We start from the raw sequence: 25,261 nt of genomic DNA, 5'->3' as shown, positions 1-25,261 counted from the left end.
GTATAGTCATTGACCTACCAAGAAATGGAAGTCAGGTTCGCGTTAAAAGTGTCCGAATAAAAAGAGAAGCAAATCGCAAAAGAGCAGTAATCGCGCCTCAATCTTTATTTGGTTAACTGACAGCGCGCTTGTCAATCATGTCGTACTGTACAATAAAAACTTTAGTGACAACTCTAGTGCACAAATAAATAATGAAGACCAAGTGTGGGTAGTTAGAAAAACTCGCACAGCTAGACTCTTCGAGACAATGGACATTGCAATACATTGCAGCAGCAGTAGAGCTTCTTGTAAAAGAGGTCGTCCAGGGAAGTACTATTTTTGCCGCCAAGCTGTAATGTGAGCATTACTGCTTGGCGGCAGAAATTCGTTTCGGTTTAGAAACGTAAGGGTGCTGGTGAAATTACAGGCACATGGGACTTGTCAACTTATATCTCAGGGTGACGGGCACAGTGGCAGTACGATCTTTGCGATTTAAAGCACTGAGTGGCACTGCAACTGTTATGTACAGGCGCGTCGCTTACCACCAGGCACACAACTTGCTGGTCCCATCACTTGGTACTATAAAAAAAGTCCGAAACGTCGAGGTAATTAAAATATGTTTTATACATAATTAAGTCTCGAACTAAAAATTAAATAATAAAAACTTGTAAAACTTACTCGACTAAAGTAAAAAAACAGGATGGTATGTCATATTTTGTGTAAAAATTATCATTTGTAGTTATCATTTAAAAGTGGTATTTTGTAGAATAGTAAATGTAGTATACCATAATTCATATTTAAATTAATCGTAACAAATTACAAATGCAATCAAAATAATCAAAAAGTAAATACCTTTTTCTACACATTGCATGCGCAAAAGTAAGAGAGAATTACGTCCATTTCAATTGTTCGAATCACAGGCGATTGAAACATTTAAAACAAAGATTTTATAAATTTGCTTTGATATTAGTCTTACTTGTAAAAAATATTAGTAATAACATACAAAATATTGTTGTACTTCTTTGAGGACTTGGGGTTACCTCTCAGAAGTCCGAAAATACATTGGCTCAAATTTTCATAATCCCGAAAGCAATTTTTTATTTTATTTTTAGGAATATTACAAAACAAACCTACTCTAACTAAATCTTTTCTTTGCGATAATCCTCCGAAATTCCCTGAAAGCATAACGATTTCATTATTAGTAATTAATCGGTTTTCGGGATTATGAAAATTTGAGTTTACGTTGAATTGAAATTTAAAAATTGTCAACATAGATGCATTTCTTATGGAAAATTGTATTAGACAAAGTTATATGCACATTTATAATATTCATATGTATATATCTACACAATCTTTTATTATTTCTTTTAGTGAATTTGTATCTATATAGAAATCTACATAACATTATAATAATGTAAATAAATTAATATTCAGAGTAAAAGCTACTCTAACTAGTTCATTAGTTTTCACTAGGAGGTAAATACAGTGAATTTCGTAGTTTCTGTAGACGTTTGAATATGGTGAATTGTTGGGTCTGTTGCAAATAAAATTAAGCAGTAGGTACTGCTATGACGTTACAATTTAATTAAATGTTTTTAGGTTGGTATCAGTACTTTTATATAGGTTAACTCGACTTATTTTCGTGGAGTTTGCATTAGACCCATCGTCCATTTGTTAGCATGTTATTTAGCTCATTAAAGTTCAAGAATATCACCTTTTTTGACGGTGGGAAATCTTTATAGATACCCTTGAGCCCAGGGATTATGTGAGGACTCTCCCTCAGACTGGAGGGCCTACGCCATTGAAACCCTCACGGGTTTACTTCTCGCCGGTTGAGTCGGCGCCATGGTGTCGGTGAACATTGACCACGACTCAAGAATATCACCTGCGAAACTGATTCATATGTTGTCAGTCACCTTGCTCCCGTCATCGATTCCAATTCCATCGCAACGAGCTGTCAAAACGGTGTCACCCGCGACTTAAGTCTTACTCATAAATCAATCAGTGCGAACGTACTGACGTCGGCTTTTTGTATTATAAATAATTCCTTTTTAACTCCCCGATAGCCTCCTTAAAAAAACATAATTGTCAATGAAGAACGAGCCTTTTACGGCAGATGAGTAAGCAATAGCGTTTTTTATTAACGACTCCACTATTTTCAATAAATTCTTGCAAATATAAAGCTATTAGAAAGCTGTAAACCACACTTTAAAAAACTTAACATGCTGATATTGCCAGATATATATTACACAGGAAATTTGCAAATATATTTATTAGTAAGAGACGCACCGCGACACATCACTCCTCGAAAAAAAAAACAGCCTTGTGCAAACAAGATACATACTTCCGGACCTCATTCTATGTCAAAAACAGAACCAAATATAAATATATTCATACAGTGAAAAAATATTAATGTCTAAGACTTATTACGATGTGGTGTACGAGTATTTCCAGGATGACTTATAATTAATGTCTGCCCCTATCCCTTCCATTTTGCCTGCAAGGTGCATGTGTTTGTTAGTGTATAAGTAAATATTGGTAACAACAACACATGTAAAGGATTTATAAATAAATAAATAGATAAAAATGGAAAATATTGTCTGTACTGTCAATAACGAAAACGACAAGAACATTGTTAATTATGCTTAAATTTATTTCATCATCATCAATCCCTTTTATACATCCCACTGCTGGGCACGGGGCTCCTCCTCAGGGTTTTAGACCATAGTCCGCCACACTGGCTCAATGCGGGTTAGGGATTTCACACGTTTTCCAAGGGTTGTGAACCTTCTTCGACATGCAGGTTTCATCACGAATTTTTCCTTCATCGAAAAACTCGTAGGCTTTAAATTTCGCACGTAGATTCCAAAAAACTCACGAGTTACGGTGCGAGCCCGAATTCGAACCCATGACTTCTGCTTGAGGGGCGGTAGGTCAAACTATTAGGCTACCACGGTGTTTGGTTTGCACTTTATAATTGACTTCACAAATAGTTAAATACTCATACAAATATTGCAACGCAACTCCAACACATCCCTCCTACCTAATAACAATAAATTCCCACTTAAAAAGGCGTGGTGCAAAAATATGCACGCACACAATAAACTCAATAAATTGTGTAATGTAACTGCTGATGAATTATTAATCACAGAGAATTGAAACGGGTCTCCATTTTTTATATCGTCATTGTGCTATGCGGTTTTGAAAGTTACACAGTGCTGAGATATTTTTTAAAGCAATCAATTAACTTGTTAACTGTCAAGAAGTCAATTTCAGTCGGAAAGATTTATCTTCGTCGAACTAATTGTTGCTCCTTGGCTTTGAACTCCGTCGTAAGAGTATAATTCGGAATGTTTAAATAATTACAAGCATTTCCAATTAAAGCAGCCGTAGGACCATTTAAATGATTTTGAACGTTCCTGCCATCCCACAACACTTTTTTTTATAATACCAAGTGACGGAACGAGCAAGCCATCTTTTAAATGGTCCTACGGCAAGACGCGTGATCGCCTGATGGTAAACGACACCATAACAGTTGCAGTGCGGCTCAGAGCTTTAAATTGCAAAGATCTGAGGGGCACTACCACTGCGCTCGTCACTCCGAGATATAAGTTGACAAGTAGCATGTGCCTGTAATTTCGCCAGCACCCTTACCCTTCAAAATCGGAACGCAGTAATGATCACATTACTTCTTGGCGACAGAAATAGGTAAGCTACTTACCTGGACGAACTCTTTCACAAGGAGCTCTACTGCTACTAATTACATAGCTCTGCCAGTACTTCAAAATGACCACCAGCGGTGGTACAAAAAGTAAATGGCTATTCCTATTTTCAATACTGTATTAAAAATTATTTTAGCCTGAAGTATAATTGCTTTTAGCTACGAATTATCATCCGTATTTGAATTACAGTGATATATTCTTTACACACGATGCATTTTTAAAGTAGGTACGTCCAAATATGTGAAACATGCAATAATCTCCAGATGTAATAAGTTATGAGAAACAACTTTCCACTGAAACTGCTCCAATATTATTTTTATAATTAAGTTTACGAGAACCACCTTGCTATTGCCACACAGAGTAAATAAGTTTTGGTCCATATTAAAACCAACATTTTTTTCACAACAACCAATGTTTTATTAAAATTTTAGTGCACTGCAATAAATTGAAAATTAAATACATTTTAATTATTTATTACAAACGACCTCCATTGTGGAGTGGCTTGCACACCGGTTTTCATGGTGTCGCCATCTTTGAGGTGGTCATATTTTAGCAGCAGTAGAGCTCCTTGTGGAATATCATGTCTCAGGGTGAGAGGTGCAGTGCAGTGCCCCTCTGATCTTTGCGATTTAAAGCTTTGAGCGACACTGCAACTGTTATAGACAAGTCACCATCCCGTCAGGCGCATGAGTTGTTCGTCTCGTTACTTGGTATTCATAAACAAAAAACGGAGGTCTTGAGTTCGATCCGGCGGGTCAATGTAGAAAAACTAACTTTTTTATATTGTCTCTAGCCTGGGTGTTTGTGGTACCGTCATTGTTTCCAATTTAGATAAAACAGCTGCTTTCTTTGGTCAGATAATTCGGTAATCAGAACAACGTAAGTGATATTGTCTAATATTAAAAAATAATATACACAGTGGCACAGTTGGCGGGACTTTAGTCAATAACGTATCGTTTTTTCAAAAGACTTTCCGGTTCTTTTACTTTTTATTTATTATATTTGAAAATAAAAAATTAAGTGGAATAAATATTTTTATTGCCAATGCTCAATTAATAAATAAAATATTTTTTTTTTATTCACTTATTTTAAGTTCCTATTAATACATTGGTTCAATTTGCGTTCTTATAAAGTTCGTAAACCCTAGTTGATGCTTTTTTATTTATTACATTTTATGAACGATCAAGTATTTTAATAATGGTTGCTTTACACGTTCTTTAGTTTTGTATAACAAAAAGTTTGAAATATTTCGTTTAAGTTTATTGAATGTCACGATGTTTTACTACCGTGATATTCAATAATTTTTTTGTGAAATTATTCCTCTATTTGTCATAATTATTAATAACAAAGATCGAACAATTACAAAAATTCATTCGATTACCACCCTCAGGCAATCCGTGTCAGATGCTCTGCCAATTAAGTCACGGAACGAACCAGCGGATCTTACGATTTTTTCCACGTGCTTCTTGCAGATCTTTGTTTTTGGTTTTTAATAACTTTTTTGGCGTAGCGCCATCTGTGAGATATTTATTTCTTCACTCAGAGTGGTACCTTTAGCTACCTTCGCTGACTACAGATGTTCCTATAATTGTATTTTTATTAGTTTATTGGTTTCGACCAACTGTCAAATGTTTATGGGTGACGCAGAATTAGTGTCGCCATTTAAAAATAACAAGTCGTGCAAAACTCGATCTGAAACTACCGAAATATTACAAGCGACTCTTTCAAAAGCTGGGCTCTTTCATGCCACTTCCCCTACACTGGGCGTTTACTTAATCATAGGAATAATATTGTCTGGATCTGAATCAGTTCACATATTATGTACATTTAGATGTACACGGAGTCTTTGGAGGTTAAAATTATTTCACGTAATGAGAGGATATGTATGCCAAACTTAGTTTGTAGATGTTTTATATACTTATTTTAAAATTTCTACAACAAAGTTGTGTCTTTCCAGGTAGTCGACTGACGCGCAAGTCACCCGCCGCGTACGCCGACGGTGTTTACATGATGGCGGGAGCTGACAGACCAGGTGCCCGCACTCTATCCAAACTGTTCATGCGGGGTCAAGATGGGCTACCTTCGCTTGCCAATCGCACCGCGTTGTTGGCTTTCTTTGGTAAGTACTGTACCTGCACCTATTGTGAAAAAACTTAATAATACAACTTTTTTCTATTGAATATCAGTGTTTATACTACGGTGATATTCTATTTGTTATATAGTTTGTTATTATTTATTGATACAAAGATCGACCAAACTGAAAGAAAAATTTCTTCGACCCGACTGCAATATAACCAGTGTCTATTGCCTCAATGTGGTTACCACTCTTACCAAATGAACTACGGTTCGAGTCAGTACATCTTACGAACTTCTCAATGTGCTTGTTGTGGATCTTTTGTTCGAACGGCATTTTTGCCGTAGCGCCACCTGTGTGAACTTGTCAAGATTTAGCATTAAACAACTGTCAAATTTAACTATTCATATCATCCCTCGCCTCTCATGGAAGAATGGCATAAGTGGAGTTACATCAAAAACGTTCATTGCTTCATTAGATACAGAAAAATATAAACCACATCCTCTCCAATTCTTGTAACTCTATCTACAATATGAGTCTATAGAATTACAAGAATTGGAGAAGATGTGGGTTATATTTTTCTGTATCTAATGGAGCAATAAACATGTTTGACATAACTCCACTTATGCCATTCTTCCATGAGGGGTGATTTTATTAAAACTTAACTATGATTAGTCTACTTGAAAACTTCTATAGTAGGTATTGTACATATAGGTAGTTGGTCTTTTGTAGAAAAGGCGAAAGCGCAATTTCGAAAAATATTTCAGGAGAGTATGTTTTAATTTTTCACGATTGTTTGAAAATACTTGCGTCCTATTTTAAATTCAATTTTAAAACTTAAACTTGATTAAAATCAAAATAGAATTTTAAAGCAGAACGTAAATATTTAAAGCAGTCGATAAAACCTAAAACATGCTCCCCTGAAAAAACTTCGAAATAGCGCTTTCGACCTTTCTACAAATCACCGATCATATTACCATTGATATATTTGAATCAGTATAAAAATTCAAGCCCATAGAAGTGTATGTTAACAAATTCTATACTTCTTCGAAATGATTGAAAGTGAAATGATTCAATCTCAGACGTAGATTGAAATAATTGTATTGCATCAATTCAGCCACATTTTATAATGTCTACGTTTTAACACACAGGACAAGTGGTAACTGGTGAGATAGTGATGGCTTCAGAATCCGGTTGCCCCATCGAGCATCATCGCATTCCGGTGGATAAGTGTGATCATATGTACGATCCTGATTGCCAGGGAGCCAAGTACATGCCATTCCTGAGAGCCGCTTATGATAGAGCTACAGGGCAGAGTCCGAATAGTCCTAGGGAACAGGTGAATATTTAATTTTCGTTTCAAATTCGTACTTCTTGCTGAAAAATCGATATTTCTTCATATTACAGTTCCAAATCTTTTTAAAATTTTGAACAAAACCGACCTCAAAATTTTCCAAGTTTTATTGAAATCGTTTAACGGAAAGTGAATGAAATCTAATAAACCGGACTCATCCCCTAACTTACCACCCTTAAGAAGAACCCTTGAAGTGGAATGTTTTCTTCAAAATTTGAATCCTTTCCAACAAAAAAAAGAATCATCGAAATCCGTTCACAAATGTAGGAGTAATCGCGTAACATACAACGAAAAAAGGAAAATACAGTTGAAATGAGTACCTACTCCTTTTTGAAATCGGTTAAAAATACAGTCTGTTCATTCAACTTACAAATAAAATCACTTCAATAAGGTTTTTATCTAGACATATCATCAAAGTTTTTAGAATATTAGAACATACTTGTGATACGCGATGCACGATAATAGACTGGGCGTACTCGTATTTCGCATCCAATATTCGGTTGTATGCCATATAGGAGGTTTTATGTTATTCAAAAATAACCCTACAGATAAGGTAACCTACATAAACTATAATTTAACAAATATTTCTACGCTTTTACTATATCTTTATACACTGTACTTAATTTCCTAAATTTTTTATCTACAGTTTAAAATCGAGTTCTTAGATTTTCGCGATTGTAGGAAATGAAACTATTTTTCCAGCTTATATTCGTGTTTTCAAACAAACCATCGTTTCGTGCCCTATTTCTACGCTTTTACATGGTCACGGTTGAATGAAAAAATAGTTTCATTAGCTTATAATGTAAAAGTTAATATAATAATGTTTAAGGCACAACCTATTTTAAAAATTGTAAATACCATAATGAACTTGATGTCAATTGTTTAACGTACAATCTAGTACGATACGGAGGCTACGACAATTTCCGAGACTGTGCTAGTATTCTCCGAAAGATATGCGACCTGGTACGCGACCCAATTGGTATTAAGGTCATCATCATCATTAGGTTATAATGACAAAAATTTGCTTCGATTCCCTTCCAGGAAAATGTTAGTTGAGCATCATTTGAATCAATTAAAATTTATTCTGAAAGACCTTTACGATTTTATTAACGTAAAATTTTTCCTGTACTTTGATGAGCTCGGTACTCATAAGATAAGGATTTATTAATAATACATGGGACTTGTCAATTCATGTCTCGGATGACGGACGCACAGGCAGTGTCGCTCAGTGCCTCTACCATGAGATTACAGTAACAGTTATCGCCAGCGAACGTGTAAAATGTTTGTATACAAAACGTTGTTTCTTCTTGTAACCGCTAGCAGCACTGTATAAATTACCATACGAAATTGTGAAGTGATTTACGCAGTCGCTAGCGACGCAGTAAACTCGTGATAGAGGCACTGATCTTTGCTATTAAAGCTCTGAGTGGCACTGCAATGTTATGGACAGACGTGTCGCTTACCGCGAGGTGCACGTCTTGCTCGTCCCGTCATTTGGTAGCATAAAAAAGCTAATTAAAATTCATCACCTCTCTAAAGCAATTACAGAATTTAAGCAATAACAATTTATATTTACATTCATTACGCAGTCTAAATAAATAATAAATATTAGACTACATCACATACGTTGCTTTGATCCCAAAGTAAGTAACTAGAGCACTTGTGTTATGGAAATCGGAAACAACGAGGCTATGACAAACACCCACACACGAGACAATATAGAAAAGTTAGTTTTCTACATTAACCAGGCAGAGGGTCGAACTTGGGACCTCAGGTATGGTGACAGCACGAAAACCGTTATGTAAGCCACTCGACCAAGGAGGTTGTCATTGGTATGAGCCGAATCGTGTGCAAAGGCAGGAAAATGACACGGACTCACAAAAAGCTCTTCTTCAATTCTTTACCATCATTCAATAGAGTATCACAAAAAATAATGACGTGAAGCATCAAAACAGTGTAATCAAATAAAAATGATTGCAAATACATATTTACTACATAATTGAAATTGCAAAAATACATGTAAAACACACTTCTTGCACAGGTTTCTTAAAAAGAAAATGTTATTACTTTATATTATATTTGAAAGTAAATTTAATAGAGCCGTGTATACAGTCATTACTTGATGGTACGGTATATAGCAAACTGTCGATTGTCGAAGTCATCCGAAGGCCGATGCTATAAACCCAGATTCGCTTTGCCGGTGCCTATTACGGTCAAACGATGGAGTTGGAATGATATGGAATTCTAATTGAACCCCCACCTTAGCATATCTAATCCGATTAATTGCTGTACATTTTTTTATCTATCTTGTGTAGTTGTGTCTCATATTTAAAATTAACTAATTACGTTCATAATTTATAGCAATCTATAATCACCTGCATATTTATATTTCTAAATGGAGCGCAATTAGAATCAAATAATCTCCACAAATATTTGTTATAATTTTATAATAAATAAATGCATTATAAATAAAAGAAATTCAAGGAACACTTGCCCACATAGAATATTATTTTACAAAATGTGTCGTTATTAATATACCATCATTAACCCATTTAAACGTCCAACTGCTGGGTACAAATTTCTTGCACAAGAATTTAGGCCATAATCCGCCATCTTGGACCAACACCTTTTCCGAGTATTGTGAACCTTATTCGACATGCAAGTTTCGTCACAATGTTTCCCTTCACCGAAAAACTCATCGCAAATTTTAAATTAAATTTCGCACATGAATTTCAAGATACACAGAGATGCGAGCCCGAATTCGGACTCACGGCCTCTGCCTGACAGGCTACTACGGCTTTTTTATGAATATCAATAAAATCTAATTTGTGTTACGCTACGTGTGTACATATTAAAGCACTTAACTGCGCTTACTTCGAAAATATAATTGATATCTCTTTTCTGCTTAAGAATATTAACAAGTTTTGATCTGCAACTTCTAGATATTCACAAAAAAGAAACTTTGTTGGAAAATCTCAAGAACAAGTGCTAATTGACCTAGTTTAAAATAGTTGTATCACAAAAGTTATTTAGGAAAAATGGGGTCAGTCCTATTTTAAATATTTTATTCCATTTACATTTTATTAATTTTCAGATAAACCAAATGACATCATGGATCGACGGCAGCTTCGTTTACAGCACGAGCGAGGCGTGGGTGAATGCAATGAGGTCATTTCAGGTGCCACCTGCAGCCACGCCTGCCTCTTTACGTACATTAACACTCCATACGTACTAGCTTCACACTATACGTATATCATCTCTTTTTAAAATGATAAATATCCTAAGTCAGTGATACAAGCTTTTACTATAACGCAATTATTTCATGGAAATAAAAGTCGCCTTTAAAAATATTACTTTTTTTTACTTGACATGTTTATAAATTTCTTCATAATATATTATCAATAATTTTCATAATAAATAGATGCTCCCCAATAACCTTTTTCTTTAACAACGGGTATAATTAACACTCTCTTACTGCCCTCCTTGTCATGACTAACGCCCTTGCATTTCGGTAACTTTCGGGATATTGGCACCTAAAGTTTTTTAAAACAATGAAAGTTACGATGATTTTGCTTAAGATAAAACTAAATAAGATATTAAAACATCGATTAGAAATTAATACCTAAGTTTCGCTAAAAATATCATTATGTTAGTTATGATAAGAAGGGCAGATTACAATTTCTGCCTCTTAACTCTTTGCTTAGTATGCAACAAAATAAAATTAAAGAAACTTACAAAGTTATTAAACGTTTACAGAATGGAAGCTTGGCTAGTGAAGGAGGCATGCCTCTTCGCAACACAAAGCGAGTGCCTTTATTCAACAACCCAGTGCCGCACTACATGAGAATGCTGAGCCCTGAAAGACTTTTCTGTAAGATACACAACTGTTATTTGTTAATATTTGATTGTAAATGAAAATTTAACACATGTGCTATCCTATACATAAGTTAAAGACAACATTTTGAGACGTGGGAGAACATAATTGATTGAAAGTGCAATTGAAACAAACATCTTTACCTTATGTTACAGTATTGGGAGACCCAAGAACAAACCAAAATCCAGCGATGGTGACATTTGGTATCCTGCTCCTACGATGGCATAACGTAGTAGCAGAGCGCGTACACCGTCAGCATCCAGACTGGAGTGACGAACAACTATTTCAGCGAGCCAGACGAATTGTCATTGCCAGTTTACAAGTGAGTAACGACAATAGTTTAACGACCATACTTCGCTCTCTCAGGCATGATCTTCGGCACGCAAGAGGAGGCCATCTCAACATCTAATTAAATCTTGCCTTACAAGTCTTAGGGTTGTATTCTAGAACTCTACTCAATGCTCAAGTCAGGATTGCACTGGAAACACAAGCACTGGAAATGAAGGCAGGGACTTGAGTGTGATTTCGAGTGCTTTAAACCATACTCAAATCCTGACTTGAGCATTGAGTAGAGTTCTAGAATACGACCCTGAGATTCTATCTTATTCCATGTCCATATATTTTCAGAACATCATACTTTACGAGTACGTTCCATCCTTTCTTGGAGTTCCATTACAACCATACCAAGGATACAAAGCTGAAGTGGCTCCAGGAGTGACACACGCTTTCGCTGTTGCTGCGTTCAGATTTGGTCATACTCTTGTCCCACCAGCTATTCTATTAAGAGATAGGAACTGCCGATACGGAAGAGCTCCAGGAGGTCATGATGCTATAAGATTGTGTCAAACTTGGTGGGATGGTAATGTAAGTATAATGTGTTTGGGAATGACAACTTGAGGTGGCATTTTATTTTAACTTAACTTTTCAGTTTAACATACTCACTAACACTATCCAAAAATTTCCAGGATGTTATGTCACAAGTGCCTATTGAAGAAGTCCTCATGGGCATGTCCTCCCAACTCGCTGAACGCGAAGACGCGCTACTTTGCTCTGATGTTCGAGACAATTTGTTTGGCCCTATGGAATTTTCGAGAAGAGATCTTGGAGCTTTAAACATTATGAGAGGAAGAGATAATGGTCTTCCTGATTATAACACTGCTAGGTATTGTCAATTTTGTTCCTACTATCCTACTTTCCTAAAGAAAACGTCATTTACATAAACCTACTAGTTCTATTTACCTAACATACTTTTAAATCTTCTAGAGAATACTTCGGTCTTCCAAAAATTAAGACCTTCAATGAAATCAATCCTAATCTTTTTGAGAAGAACCCAGACTTATTACAAAAACTGATTCAGGCTTACGACGGTAGACTTGATAACATTGATGTTTACATCGGTAAGTTTGTACCAAGTTTTAAAATACTAAATAACATATGTTCTTCGTCTACCTACAACATTCAATAGAAAAATGAATCTACTTTTAATCTTCATATTTCTTTCAGGTGGTATGTTAGAATCAACTGGACATCCAGGAGAACTATTCAGAGCCATAATAATAGATCAATTTACAAGAATACGAGATGCGGACAGATTCTGGTACGAAAATTATAAAAATGGGTACGTACAGCTTTAATACCTTCTATATAAACAATGTCAAAACGAAATTAATTCATAAATGTATTTATGGTATTCAGAATTTTTACACCTGACGAAATCGAAGAGCTCCGTCGCATTACACTTTGGGACATAATCGTAAACAGTACAGCTGTAGGGCCGAACGATATACAACGCGATGTCTTTCACTGGAGTGCTGGAGATCCGTGCCCACAACCTTACCAACTCAATGCCTCTAAGTTGCCTCCTTGCAAATATTTGAAAGGATATGATTATTTTGAGGTGCGTTCAGACAAAAAAAATTTGTTGAAATTTTCGTTAGTATTGCGGACTTTAGTATAGACACTCATATTCAAAAATGACCAAAGATATCTTAGCGTCTATAGTTGCAGATGTAATATTATTATATGAAAAATCAAATCCAAAAAATGTAAATGAATAGCTGTTTTTTAAAATGAAATAACATGCCTTAAAAACAAACAAATTTGAATTTTTAAGTCAAACTGGAAATAGTGGCTAGTTTCACAAAACACCAATTTCACAGCAGACTTAATTAAATATTATTATATGTAATAAATAAGTTTTGAATATTTTTTTAGGGTAACGAATTTGCCTACATCTACATATGCCTCATATTAGGTTTTGTTCCCATTTTGTGTGCTGGAGCTGGATACGGAGTAGTAAAATTACAGAACAGTAGAAGAAGAAAACTCAAAATTCAACAAGAACATCTGAAAAATGCACAATACAAAGGTAGAATAATATCTTTTCTATAGATATGTATATTCACACCTAATGATTTGTGATGACACCGTATAATTACTATTTTATATACTTTTGTAATAATATATAGAATCCCATGAACTTACGAATATTTTCTACAGGATCATCAACAGTAGATAAAATGGTCTGTCGAGAATGGGTGCATGCATCTCATAAGAGACTAGTGAAATTGAGGCTAGGACCTGAACCAGCTCTGAACGTCACTGATCGCAAAGGAGATAAATTGCGGACTGTGCCTTTGGATCACACAGATCAGCTAACGGTTCTTGAAAGCCAGGTAATTATCAAGAAAGTTCACATGAGTAATCACATGAAGTAATCATTAAACTTATGTTCTGCTGTAAGACTAAAATGTTCTATGGTTGTTGTTTTCAGGAAGGTCGTCATAACAAACGTCCTCTTGTTCTTATTCGAGTACCTCGCGAACATGATTTAGTATTGGAAATGGATTCGGTAGCGTCACGACGCAAGTTTCTTGTTAAACTGGATACATTCCTTGCTCAACATAAGAAAGCCCTCAATCTTAGTCAGGTAACAAGGCAATTAACTCTAAACTACCTTCTTTATTAGGATTTCCTGTGTGGTATTGTATACAACAACAAATCAATGTTTATTAACAATTATTTTTATAGGGTCATCGCGAACAAATTTTGGCTACAGCAGAAACACGAGAAAGAAGACAACGCAAACTAGAGCATTTTTTCAGAGAAGCTTATGCTATTACATTTGGACTGGCTCCTGGCGAAAAAAGAAGAAGATCAGAAAATGCTGACCCTGAGGTAAGTCTTAGCGGTGAAAATACAATCCAAAAACACAAAGCATAAAAGTCTTTATCGGAAATAAACTTCTTTTTCGGATGTCAATTGCGAATATTTGTTTTTTTTAAACGAACTCTATATATGGGTCTAAAATCAATTATTTAACGATTGTTTGTTTACAGTCCATCGTAATGCGAACCTCACTATCGAAGAGTGAATTTGCTAGTGCACTTGGGATGAAAGCTGATGCTGTGTTTGTAAAAAAGATGTTCAATATTGTAGATAAAGACAGCGATGGGAGAATTTCCTTTCAGGTAAACTTTAAATCACAATAAAACTAAACTAATGGGTAAAATTTATATCACTAACAGGAAAACAATACATGTTTTTAAACCAATGTTACAGGAATTTTTGGACACAGTAGTGTTATTCTCTAGAGGTGCAACAGAAGACAAACTTCGTATAATTTTCGACATGTGTGATAACGATAGAAATGGAGTCATCGACAAAGGAGAGTTAAGTGAAATGCTGAGATCGCTAGTAGAAATTGCAAGAACCACAAGTCTTAGAGACGAACACGTCACGGAATTGATTGATGGAATGTTTTCTGTAAGTTTTTTTTTTAAATTAAATATTATGCAAATATTATTGTGGCATCTGCAACACAATGTCAATACAAAATCAAGGTGGCAAAGCGGTAACACTACTAATTATAGGTATAAAGAAAAGATGAACAAAAAAACAGAAATTTCATACATTGACTTTGTTTTCAGGACGCAGGGCTTCAACATAAAGACCATCTCACATATTCGGATTTCAAAGTGATGATGAAAGAATACAAAGGAGAATTTGTAGCTATTGGACTTGACTGTAAGGGTGCGAAACAGAACTTCTTAGACACTTCCACTAACGTTGCAAGAATGACAAGTTTTCATATTGAACCTTCCATGGAACAATCAAGGTAAAATTTAATGAAATCTTCGAGCTTTAAAACTTACTTCATTAAGTAATCCACTTAATTATAATTAATTTCTTCATAAGTTCTCAGAGGTCTCACAGGACTACGGAAACATTATTCGTTTAATCCCAATCAAATATACGCAAAAACACATAAAGAAGTTCGTAAAGTTTGCAGGCTTCATTCTTATGTAGCTCAGCTGGCAGATTTGTAGCTGCGTTAAGGCAACAGACGCTGGTTCAAAACCAGTCGAATCGAAGGAATTTTTCTGTGTTTTTCTTCTGTCTTTGTATCAATAATAATAACAAACTAGTAGAGTATTTTAACAGAAAATAAATGAATATTAAAGTGGTAAAATATTCAATAAAAATAAAATAAATTATAATTACATTTTAAATTTTGTTCTCAGGCATTGGCTCCTTTTAAAATGGGATTACCTCACAACATTTTTGGAAGAGAACAGACAAAACATCTTCTACTTATTTGTCTTTTACGTCGTAACTATTGGCTTGTTTGTGGAAAGATTTGCCCACTATTCGTTCATGTCTGAGCACTTAGATTTGAGACACATCATGGGTGTGGGCATTGCTATAACTAGAGGATCAGCGGCTTCTCTATCGTTCTGCTACAGTTTGCTACTGTTAACAATGTCTAGGAACTTGTTAACAAAGTTAAAAGTGAGTTTAATGCCTCTTGTACTTTGTAGAGGTACTTATATGTTAATTCGTAATTAAAAACTATACTTACATGCTGCTTTCAGGAATTCAGTATACAACAATACATTCCTCTCGATTCAAGCATTCAGTTCCACAAAATTGTAGCTTGCACAGCCCTTTTTTTCTCTCTTCTCCACACTGCCGGACACATGGTGAATTTCTACCACGTATCAACACAACCTGTAGAAAATTTACGATGTCTTACAAAGGAAGTCCACTTTACGTCAGATTTCAAACCAGGAATTACATATTGGGTATTCCAGACTGTCACAGGTTTGTATGTTATTTTAGTTTAGTTTGGTTCAGTTTATTTATGTCAACATTACAAATTTCATGCAAATACAATTACATGCCATTTTATACTACTCTTCGAAAAGCCATCGTCAGTTTACAAAATAATGATAAATAATTATATAATAGTAAGTCATAGTTCACAATAGCATACATATGATACAAATCAAGATAATTAATGAAACTAATAAATAAATGAATTAAAGTAACAATGTCAGGTGTACTGTATACAGGAAATGTCAATATGGATTCTTAATAACTAATAAATATAAATTAAAGTATAATAATACGGTGAATGTCAAATTCATTAATAAATATAATAATATAATTGTTTATATAGTATTTTGAATTTACTCTGTTATTGAGTAAAGGGATTTTTCCAATAAAAGGTTCTTCAGTTTACATTTTGTAACGTATATATAATTACATTTACTGAACTCCTTTGCCGCAAATAAAACCGGAAGGGCTTTTGTGAGCGAAGCTTGTAATTAGTAAATACGATTTTTTCTGTATTTTAGTCAATAAAAAAAACATACAACCATCACGTAAATGTAGGATCAAGCTAAGTTTATGGCTTTGAGTAATCAAAAACGTAATTGATGTGTAAATTACTGTACTGTACTGTACCATATTTTCTTTGATTCAGGTATAAGTGGAGTTCTGCTATTCATAATAATGTGCATAATCTTCATATTTGCACATCCAGTAATACGCAAGCGTGCGTATCCGTGGTTCTGGCGTGCTCATTCTTTGCATGTGGCTCTGTATGCTCTTTGCCTAGTTCATGGATTGGCTAGGCTTACAGGAGCACCTCGTTTTTGGATATTCTTTATGGGACCAGCTATTATTTATATTTTAGACAAGGTAAAGCAAAAAAGTCGAATCTCAGTATTGCCATATAATCTGTTACCGAATATTCAAATACTGTTCAAGACACATAATCTCTCTAACAATGCACAATTTTTTGCAGGTCGTATCTCTACGCACGAAATACTTAGCTCTGGACGTTCTTGAAACTGAAATGTTACCGTCAGATGTTATAAAAATCAAGTTCTACAGACCACCAAACTTGAAATATTTATCAGGTAAGGATCAGAGGTACTGAAATTGTGACAACGCGCCCGAGGATAGGTACACATCTGACGTAATTTTATATTATAGGTCAATGGGTGCGATTGGCATGTACAGCATTCAAAAAGGAAGAATTCCATTCCTTCACTCTGACTTCAGCCCCACATGAAAACTTCCTCTCATGTCATATCAAAGCTCAAGGTCCTTGGACGTGGAAGTTGAGGAACTATTTTGATCCTTGCAATTATAACCCTGAGGATCAACCTAGAATCAGGTAAGTAAGACGAAATGACAGCTGAATTAAAGATACGCTACAGAATATATTCAAATAACCTTATTCATACATAGCGATCAGTTAATTTACAATACGACGAATCTTGTGTTTAGTTTGTTGAAAAAGACATTGGACAGCCATTTATTGCCTAAGCGCATACCTTTAGGGACTTAAAGAAAGAAATCCTTATAATACGTGTTTGCCCTACCCTTGCCTTTGAAGAAAAATTGTCGTTATGTATACATTGCATAAATATCAAGAATACGAGTAAGTATTACTTCATAAGCAAATAAGACCTAGAAACGGCATCCAGTCACGTCTTTGGGTAACGCCAACGCTCAAAGCGAGTTTGCTTTAGAAATTCAGACCATTGTGTGTTTGTTTACGCTCTTTGTTGCGTGAAATACCACTATCGGTCTTTGGTAATTTTATGTGTGTCACATTATGTAGGCCGAAGGACGTACCAATTATGTGTTAGGCGAATCAAGAAAAACAATCTCTCTTTGCTTTTACTCTTATATTTTTTTCCCTTTCGTCGCTCATTTCTTTATTATACTGATGTAATTAAACAAAAAATATTCTGTGTCATCCACAAGGTGGTAATACGACAGCGTATCGAAATTATAGTATCCGAAATATGATATTTTAGGAAAGAATGAAAATTAATAAAACAAAGAATGAAACATAATTAAAAAAAAAACTTATTTTTATAATATGTTCAGAATACAAGGTCCATTCGGAGGCGGCAACCAAGACTGGTACAAGTTCGAGGTCGCTGTGATGGTGGGCGGCGGCATCGGCGTCACGCCTTATGCCTCCATTCTCAATGATCTGGTCTTTGGCACTTCCACGAACAGATACTCTGGAGTAGCATGTAAAAAGGTAAAACCAATGTGTTGTAAACGCATTGTGCATTTGGATTCTAAAACTTGTTATATTACAATTTCACATCAACTAAGTTTGCTCAAATGTAACACACACTGTTCAATCCTTTGACGATCCTCCATAAAAATTCTTTGCTCTTTCTCTATGATACCAAGGTAACACTTTTATCAATACATTAACTGCTTTGTAAATTAATTTCACATACTCCTCAGGTATACTTCCTATGGATCTGTCCTTCGCACAAGCACTTCGAATGGTTCATCGACGTGCTACGCGACGTGGAGCGCAAAGACGTTACCAACGTGCTTGAGATACACATCTTCATCACACAGTTCTTCCACAAGTTCGATCTTAGAACTACTATGCTGGTAATATATTCCATAATTATTAAAATAATTCTTAATCTAGATAATTAGAACATATACGGACCAGATACATTCAAGAATAAAAAATCTCGTTATCTTTGTACGCAATATTCAACAATGAATTACAATAAAACTTAACAAAAAAGTTTACTAATAGTGGTAAGGGTGCTGGTGAAGTTACATGTGTTACATGCACATAGGACTTGTCAACTTGTGTCTCAAGCAAGGTGACGGGCACAGTGGCAGTGGTCCTCAGATCTTAGTGATTTAAAGCTCTATGTAGCACTACAACAACTATGTACAGACATGTCGCTTACCACCAGCCGCACGACTTGTTCGTTCCGTCACTTGATATGATAAAAAACACTTTCGGAAGTAGTTGAAGTTGTTCATTTCCTAATAGTTCGTGGTTGGTCCTAGTGCCATTTTTAACTTCACAAATATTAATGATTCAGATTCAGGTATGATGTGAAGGGATTACTAGGACAAGGAAAAAAAACACTGGATTTATTCACCTCATGGATCTTTATTGATTTCTTTGAGAGTTGGCTTTTAAACGATCTATCAAATTTTATTTCAGTATATCTGCGAGAATCACTTCCAACGCCTATCTCGCACTTCAATGTTCACCGGGTTGAAAGCGGTAAACCATTTTGGACGACCAGACATGTCCTCCTTCCTTAAATTCGTTCAAAAGAAACATAGCTATGTAAGTAATTTCATTTGCTTGTCACTGATTTACTTTACTTTCATCACATCGATTAACGTTATACCCTTTACTAGAGTACTTTATTCTTCGTGACTATAATAATGTTATTCAAAGCCTTTAATTATCATTCTGATTGAATAACCTTATTTACCGTTTCACTAATGATGAGTTGTGGAGGAGGAGTTGTGGGGTTTGTAAAGCAACTACCATTTCGTATTTATTTAAGTATAATGGATTTGCTCTTTATCACTATCTAGCCCTGGAGCAAAAATAGGGTTTACGATGGAACGAGATCGCTCAGAAGGTGTCTATTTGGACCTTAAAAGTAATCGGGTTGTATGTGCTCGGAAACAAAGTCGCAGGCAGGGAATTCGTTAGTGGTGTCGTTTAAGGAGTATTTTTGATCAAAGAATTCAAAACAGCATTCCACTGGTTTACTTAAAAAGATAAAAAATTGTACGTCTAAAACACACTCAAAACATTATCCCTAAAAACAAAAAAGTCAAGTTAAAAAATCAAAAGTTAGGCACCTTTACAACTACCAGCCCTGGCTAGATATGTCGCTATTCACTGTAATTAAGTGTTTATTGAACTTAATATCTTCCATGTAACAGGTATCAAAAATCGGAGTATTCTCGTGCGGTCCACGACCACTGACAAAGTCCATAATGTCAGCATGCGAGCAAGTGAACCGGACACGACGGCTTCCCTACTTCATACATCATTTCGAGAACTTCGGATAACTTCCTATGTGCAACTTCTCGTGCACAAAACAAATGAAATCTAGTGATTTTAATTTATTTTAAAAGAAACTCATAAGCTCTGCGAAGCTTATATGTTTAGTTCATTTGATATTGTTTGATGCTGTTATAGTATAATTTCAAGTGCTACCTACTTATTTCAACGGTCATAAACATTTTTAGTTTCATTTGTTGGGGGTAAAAATATTTTTGTTACATACCTATCCAGCATTGTGTTGCATCATGATTATATTCAAAATTTATTTTTGTAAGTAAGCTTCCTTTGAGTTTCTTTCAATGGATTACATTAATAGCAACCTACTTATATTTAGTTTAATCATTTACATTCCAAACGAATTCTAAAGGCTATTAGATAAGGCGCATCATTGTATCTTAGTAAAAATTTTGCTTAGTTTTTTTCACAAGTTAGTTACCTACTCCTAATTATTTATTTTTAGCTTTTACAAAACTATTTTTGTATTATCCGGACACAATTTAGAGATTTAGTACAAAAACTATTGATATCTAATCATTTTATGTACAAAATAATGATATTTAAATTTTTAGAAAAATATTTTAATACTCAATGCAATATTATATTAATTGTAATTATTTTCAAAAGATGCTATAGTGCTATGTAATTCGTATTGTAAATAATGTAAAAATATTAAGTTACTAAGACCAATTTAGATCTATATTTTATATTACCATTTTTATACAATTGATTGCAATTTAAATCCTAATTATTAAAGTAAAAATAAAACGTTGTACTTTAATTGTATTTATTTCTTGAAAAAATACTATTGAAGAACTATACCGAGTTATTTTGATCTACGTCCAATCTGTTTTTAATCCATGGATTCCTCAATTCGGCTGTGACACGGACTACAGAATGGCTCTTTAGCTCGTGGAATTACTCTGCGCTTCTTGACAATAATTATTGTATTGACGGTAAGGAAATTACGATTATTTAATATTTTTAGAGATCCGTAACTAAAAAAGAGAGACGTTAAGCTTTTTGTAATCATGGCATAATGAACTTTATATTAACTAGATACGAACCAGAAACAGGTCGACTGGAGAATTCTCGTGCAGTCTCGAGAATTCTCATCTATATCGTAACAGTTTGTATATTACACAATTGACATTACAGCTCATTATGCTATAATTACAAAAAATTGCTTACATTCTCTTCCGCCACGATGTAAATTGAACCATGTAGTGAAACATCAAACACTACAAAACAAAAACCAAAAAGATAGAATTGCAGTATCCGTGATTGGCCAAGTAACACTTATATTTTAACAAATCAAGAGGTAGTAGACTAGTAGAGCGTTAGAGTAGAGTCTTATTAGATATTTTCATTAGTGAAAATTTTTTGAACGCATAGTTCTGTGATTTTTTTCAGTTCAGTATGGAGTACCGTAGACAACAAAATTTTGATTCAGAATTAAAAAGAGCGCCTTTGTGATATGGTTTATGAAATTATAATTGATAGATTATGAGGGAGTAGAAAAATATATTTACAGAAGGATTACATGTATCAGCCTTGACGTCGGACAAAGGTGTTGTGGTAAACGGCAATAATTAATATTTAATAACATCACACGATTGTTCTTAACCTTACGCCGTACTTGGATTATTTATGGTCTGCGCCTCGCTCGCTTCTCGTATAAGAAAAAGGTACCAGCAGCCTTGCTTTGGGGACATAGAGCTGTATTACTTGAAGAACTTACATTTCTGTACAGGCTTCTTAGAACTATAATAAGTTGTCGAAAATAAAAATCCTCAACCTGTGTGTTATTTATTTTATTAATTTTATGCGGAGGGAGGGTCGGAAAATTAACTGCATGAAAACAATATTTAATACAAGCGCAGGTATTTTGCACAATTTAACCTTCACTGGGTTCGCGGCGTAGCAAATTAATTTACTTCCATTGTTATTAATTATAAAAACAGTTTGATAGTAATAATCTTTTCACCTTATTTGTAAATATTTGTACCTTTTATTGTCTAGGTTTTTTTTCAGTGTTGTCCCGCAATAAAAATTTTTCAAAATCATGAATGGAATCGCCCTGTTTCGATGTAACACAACTAGATAGTGAACTTGCCAGAACAATAATAATATATAGAAAGAGAAATGTTTAGTAGAGCTTATGTATCGTACCAACTCTCGATTATTTGCTTGTTATTCTACATATCTGTATATTCCATAAGCAAATCATTCGTCATATAATAAAGGCCGTGCATGCATTCATACATTCAGTGCTCGCGATTTTGTGCAAATTAGTACACATTGCAACACAGTGAATCAGATACGGAGTAATCTTCTATTCGTCTATAGATTCATTAATAGTAATAACTTTTTTTTTATAAAACAAAATCTCCCCGATCTCAATAGTTTGTGGAATTCCATCTATTTGCCAAGTTTTTCTGAAATCGGAAAGTCGATAAAACGGATTCATCCCCCAATTTATCACCCATAGAGGAAGAATATTTACCCTTATAGTAATACCCTTTCCAATAATAAAGAACCATTGAAATCAGTTCACAAATGTCTGAGTAATCATGTAAAATTAACGTTAAAAAGATACGGTCGAATTGAGAACCTCTTCTTTTTAAGTCGATTAAAAAATAAGTTTCGAATTAACATCAAACAAAGAACATTTTGAGGTGTCTACCAGGGTAATGGACATATATATAAGTGGAGAATGATCGTTTCTTTAAGTTATATTTAGGCGTTGCTCTGTCATGTAACATAGTAAATAAAATGTTATTTCTACAAGCCTTAATAATAATGTAACACCAAACTGCAACACGAGTTTCTTTCAGTAAACAAACCTTGTTAAACTTTTTCAAACAATAGATTGCAACAATATAGGAACATAATTTTATGTACTTGACCCTACACTTGAGTCTTTTATATTAAATTTCAAATTTACACATTAATCTGTCAATCATTTCTTGATATTGCAATTCATTTAAGAAAATTAATTGTCAAGTCTTTATAAGGACTGTGAAGCCACGGACTACTACAGAAAAGTAAAAATGTTTTTATAGGACGTAACCTTAACATACTTCAATTCGTTTTTATATTTTATAACAAATTATTACGTTTACGTATTTATATTTTTTGGATATACATCATAGTTTTTTTTAGAAAACAATATATATATATATATCATTTTATGTAGTTATTTCTCTCGTACAAAATCACGTGTTTCAAAATCAACTGTATTTTACATATCACAGGAGTGCACATTAAAGATTCGCATCCTTCGACAGTTGTCAAATCTTCCACTTATTATAATAAACGTCACTCAATATTTTAGTTATGGTTCAAGATTGCTATCAAGGCCTAATCAATAAAGTACAGGGTCTTGGTCATTGAGATAGAATCATCCAAGATGTTGAAGATATACTCTATTCATACATGAGAATTTGCCAGCTCTACAGCACTTAATAGCGAAGCTGTTAAGAAATAGTACGGACCGTAATTTAGGTGTTAATTGCTGATGTTTTAACTAACTAACCTTTAAATACATAGGAGCAGAAAAACTACAGCAAATTTACACTTGGTGATGCTCTTGTTCCAGAAACTATGCTTAATTGGTAGTAGAGCTTTTTACCAGCAGTAGAGCTCTTTGTGAAAGAATTTCTCGGAGGGAGTCTGCCACCTTACCTATTTCTGTCGTCAAGCTGTAATGTGAGCATTATTGCGTTCCGATTTCGAAGGATAAGGATGCTGCTGAAATTACAGGCACAAGTTACAACTTGTTAACTAATGTCTCAAAGTGACGGGCGCAATGGCAATGCTCCTCAAATCTTTGCGATTTAAAACTCTGAGCGGCACTAAACTATTAAGGACAGACGTGTCGCTTACCACCAGGCGCATGACTTGTTCATCCCGTCACTTGACATATTTTTAAAAAAGTTACAGGCTTTGACGAATGGCCCCACCAAACCTCCCGTTTACTGCCAATTATACGAGATTAAGACTCTATTTAGGTGTTTCACGCGTACGTACACAAAGTAAGTACACGAGTAATGCATCCAATTACACGTACGGAATAACCGTGAGTACGTGATGGGTCGGTGCACTACTGCACTTAGAGTTGCATCATGGTGACACGTAAAACATACTTCGAAGATGAGCGGGACATACTCGTACGTATAAATAAGATTGCTACTTGTATTAATGGTAAAGTACTAAGGCTCACTCCTCTATTTAAAGATTCTCTGCGATTTAAAGCTCTGAGTGGCACTGCAACTGTTATGGATAGGCGTGTAGGTTACCATCAGGAGGACGACTTGTTCGTCCCGTCACTTAATATTTAAAAAAAATAGTTTTTAAGAAACGAGTTTAATCACTATATCATATCCCTGGTATAATAAATAAAGCCACATAAATGATTACACGTCAAAAGTGCTCTTATTACATAAAAACCCCAAAAGTAATACGAAGTACATGGACAAATTGTTTATGTGAAATTATATAACTCTCCTATTTAAGCATGGAAAAGTCATCGAATGAGAAATTATCATTTTTGCATAAGTGTGTGTACTTATTACACAAAGAGGCGATATCGTATTTTTTTTAATATTGGTTAATGGAAATGAGTTCAGATTTACTTCAACCTCTTAAACTGTTTTTTCGATTGTTTATTTATTAGTTATTACTTTACATTATCCCAAACCTTACGATGCACAACCACGATGTCAATAAATACCAAATAGGTTCCTTAACTTTTTTAAATTCGAATTTTATATATTATAAAGTTCATACGTTTGAGAGCAGTTACACACGGCGACTTTAAGCAGCGATGCAAGCGCGCAACTATATTGATACAAACGCGCCATTGCTTGCATCGATGCCATCGCCTATAAATCGATAGTGTAGCGATGCAATCGCGTGTTTCACGAACGAGCGTTTGCAACGCCGCTAAAAGTCGCCGTGTGTAACCACTCTTAATGTAGACGACCCGAGTTATAATGCAACCCAAATTATACACAAATTTCCAAAAGTCACTGAACAAAAGTTATTCCTATTAATACAAAGATCGCGAACACTCAGAAAAAATTCCTTCGATCCG

The 25,261-nt window shown here is 34.6% G+C and overlaps 1 protein-coding gene across 3 annotated transcripts in view; it reads left to right on the top strand.

Annotated features, from left to right (window-relative positions):
• Window positions 1-20,756, top strand: part of LOC113235579 (dual oxidase) — a 75,311-nt gene extending 54,555 nt beyond the window's left edge. Inside the window, exons 4-29 of one of the 3 annotated variants that reach the window (XM_026471323.1) lie at window positions 5,659-5,820; window positions 6,927-7,114; window positions 10,224-10,307; window positions 10,886-11,000; window positions 11,159-11,325; window positions 11,631-11,867; window positions 11,969-12,165; window positions 12,267-12,400; window positions 12,507-12,621; window positions 12,699-12,900; window positions 13,218-13,371; window positions 13,503-13,678; window positions 13,777-13,932; window positions 14,034-14,180; window positions 14,342-14,473; window positions 14,565-14,768; window positions 14,933-15,120; window positions 15,527-15,794; window positions 15,878-16,106; window positions 16,771-16,988; window positions 17,095-17,209; window positions 17,286-17,469; window positions 18,192-18,351; window positions 18,567-18,722; window positions 19,300-19,428; window positions 20,043-20,756. In XM_026471323.1, the coding sequence (XP_026327108.1) occupies window positions 5,659-5,820; window positions 6,927-7,114; window positions 10,224-10,307; window positions 10,886-11,000; window positions 11,159-11,325; window positions 11,631-11,867; window positions 11,969-12,165; window positions 12,267-12,400; window positions 12,507-12,621; window positions 12,699-12,900; window positions 13,218-13,371; window positions 13,503-13,678; window positions 13,777-13,932; window positions 14,034-14,180; window positions 14,342-14,473; window positions 14,565-14,768; window positions 14,933-15,120; window positions 15,527-15,794; window positions 15,878-16,106; window positions 16,771-16,988; window positions 17,095-17,209; window positions 17,286-17,469; window positions 18,192-18,351; window positions 18,567-18,722; window positions 19,300-19,428; window positions 20,043-20,171 (4,346 nt within the window). In that variant the 3' untranslated portion in view covers window positions 20,172-20,756. Of the gene's footprint in view, window positions 1-5,658; window positions 5,821-6,926; window positions 7,115-10,223; window positions 10,339-10,885; window positions 11,001-11,158; window positions 11,326-11,630; window positions 11,868-11,968; window positions 12,166-12,266; window positions 12,401-12,506; window positions 12,622-12,698; window positions 12,901-13,217; window positions 13,372-13,502; window positions 13,679-13,776; window positions 13,933-14,033; window positions 14,181-14,341; window positions 14,474-14,564; window positions 14,769-14,932; window positions 15,121-15,526; window positions 15,795-15,877; window positions 16,107-16,770; window positions 16,989-17,094; window positions 17,210-17,285; window positions 17,470-18,191; window positions 18,352-18,566; window positions 18,723-19,299; window positions 19,429-20,042 lie in introns of those variants that run through there. The other 2 variants (XM_026471324.1, XM_026471325.1) reach the window with 2 other exon arrangements.
• Window positions 20,757-25,261: the final 4,505 nt, after the last annotated feature.

The sequence above is a fragment of the Hyposmocoma kahamanoa genome, unplaced genomic scaffold (assembly GCF_003589595.1).
Source record: "Hyposmocoma kahamanoa isolate Upper Pololo Valley unplaced genomic scaffold, ASM358959v1 88, whole genome shotgun sequence".
Taxonomy (NCBI): domain Eukaryota; kingdom Metazoa; phylum Arthropoda; class Insecta; order Lepidoptera; family Cosmopterigidae; genus Hyposmocoma; species Hyposmocoma kahamanoa.
This window is presented reverse-complemented; position numbering and strand designations above follow the sequence as displayed.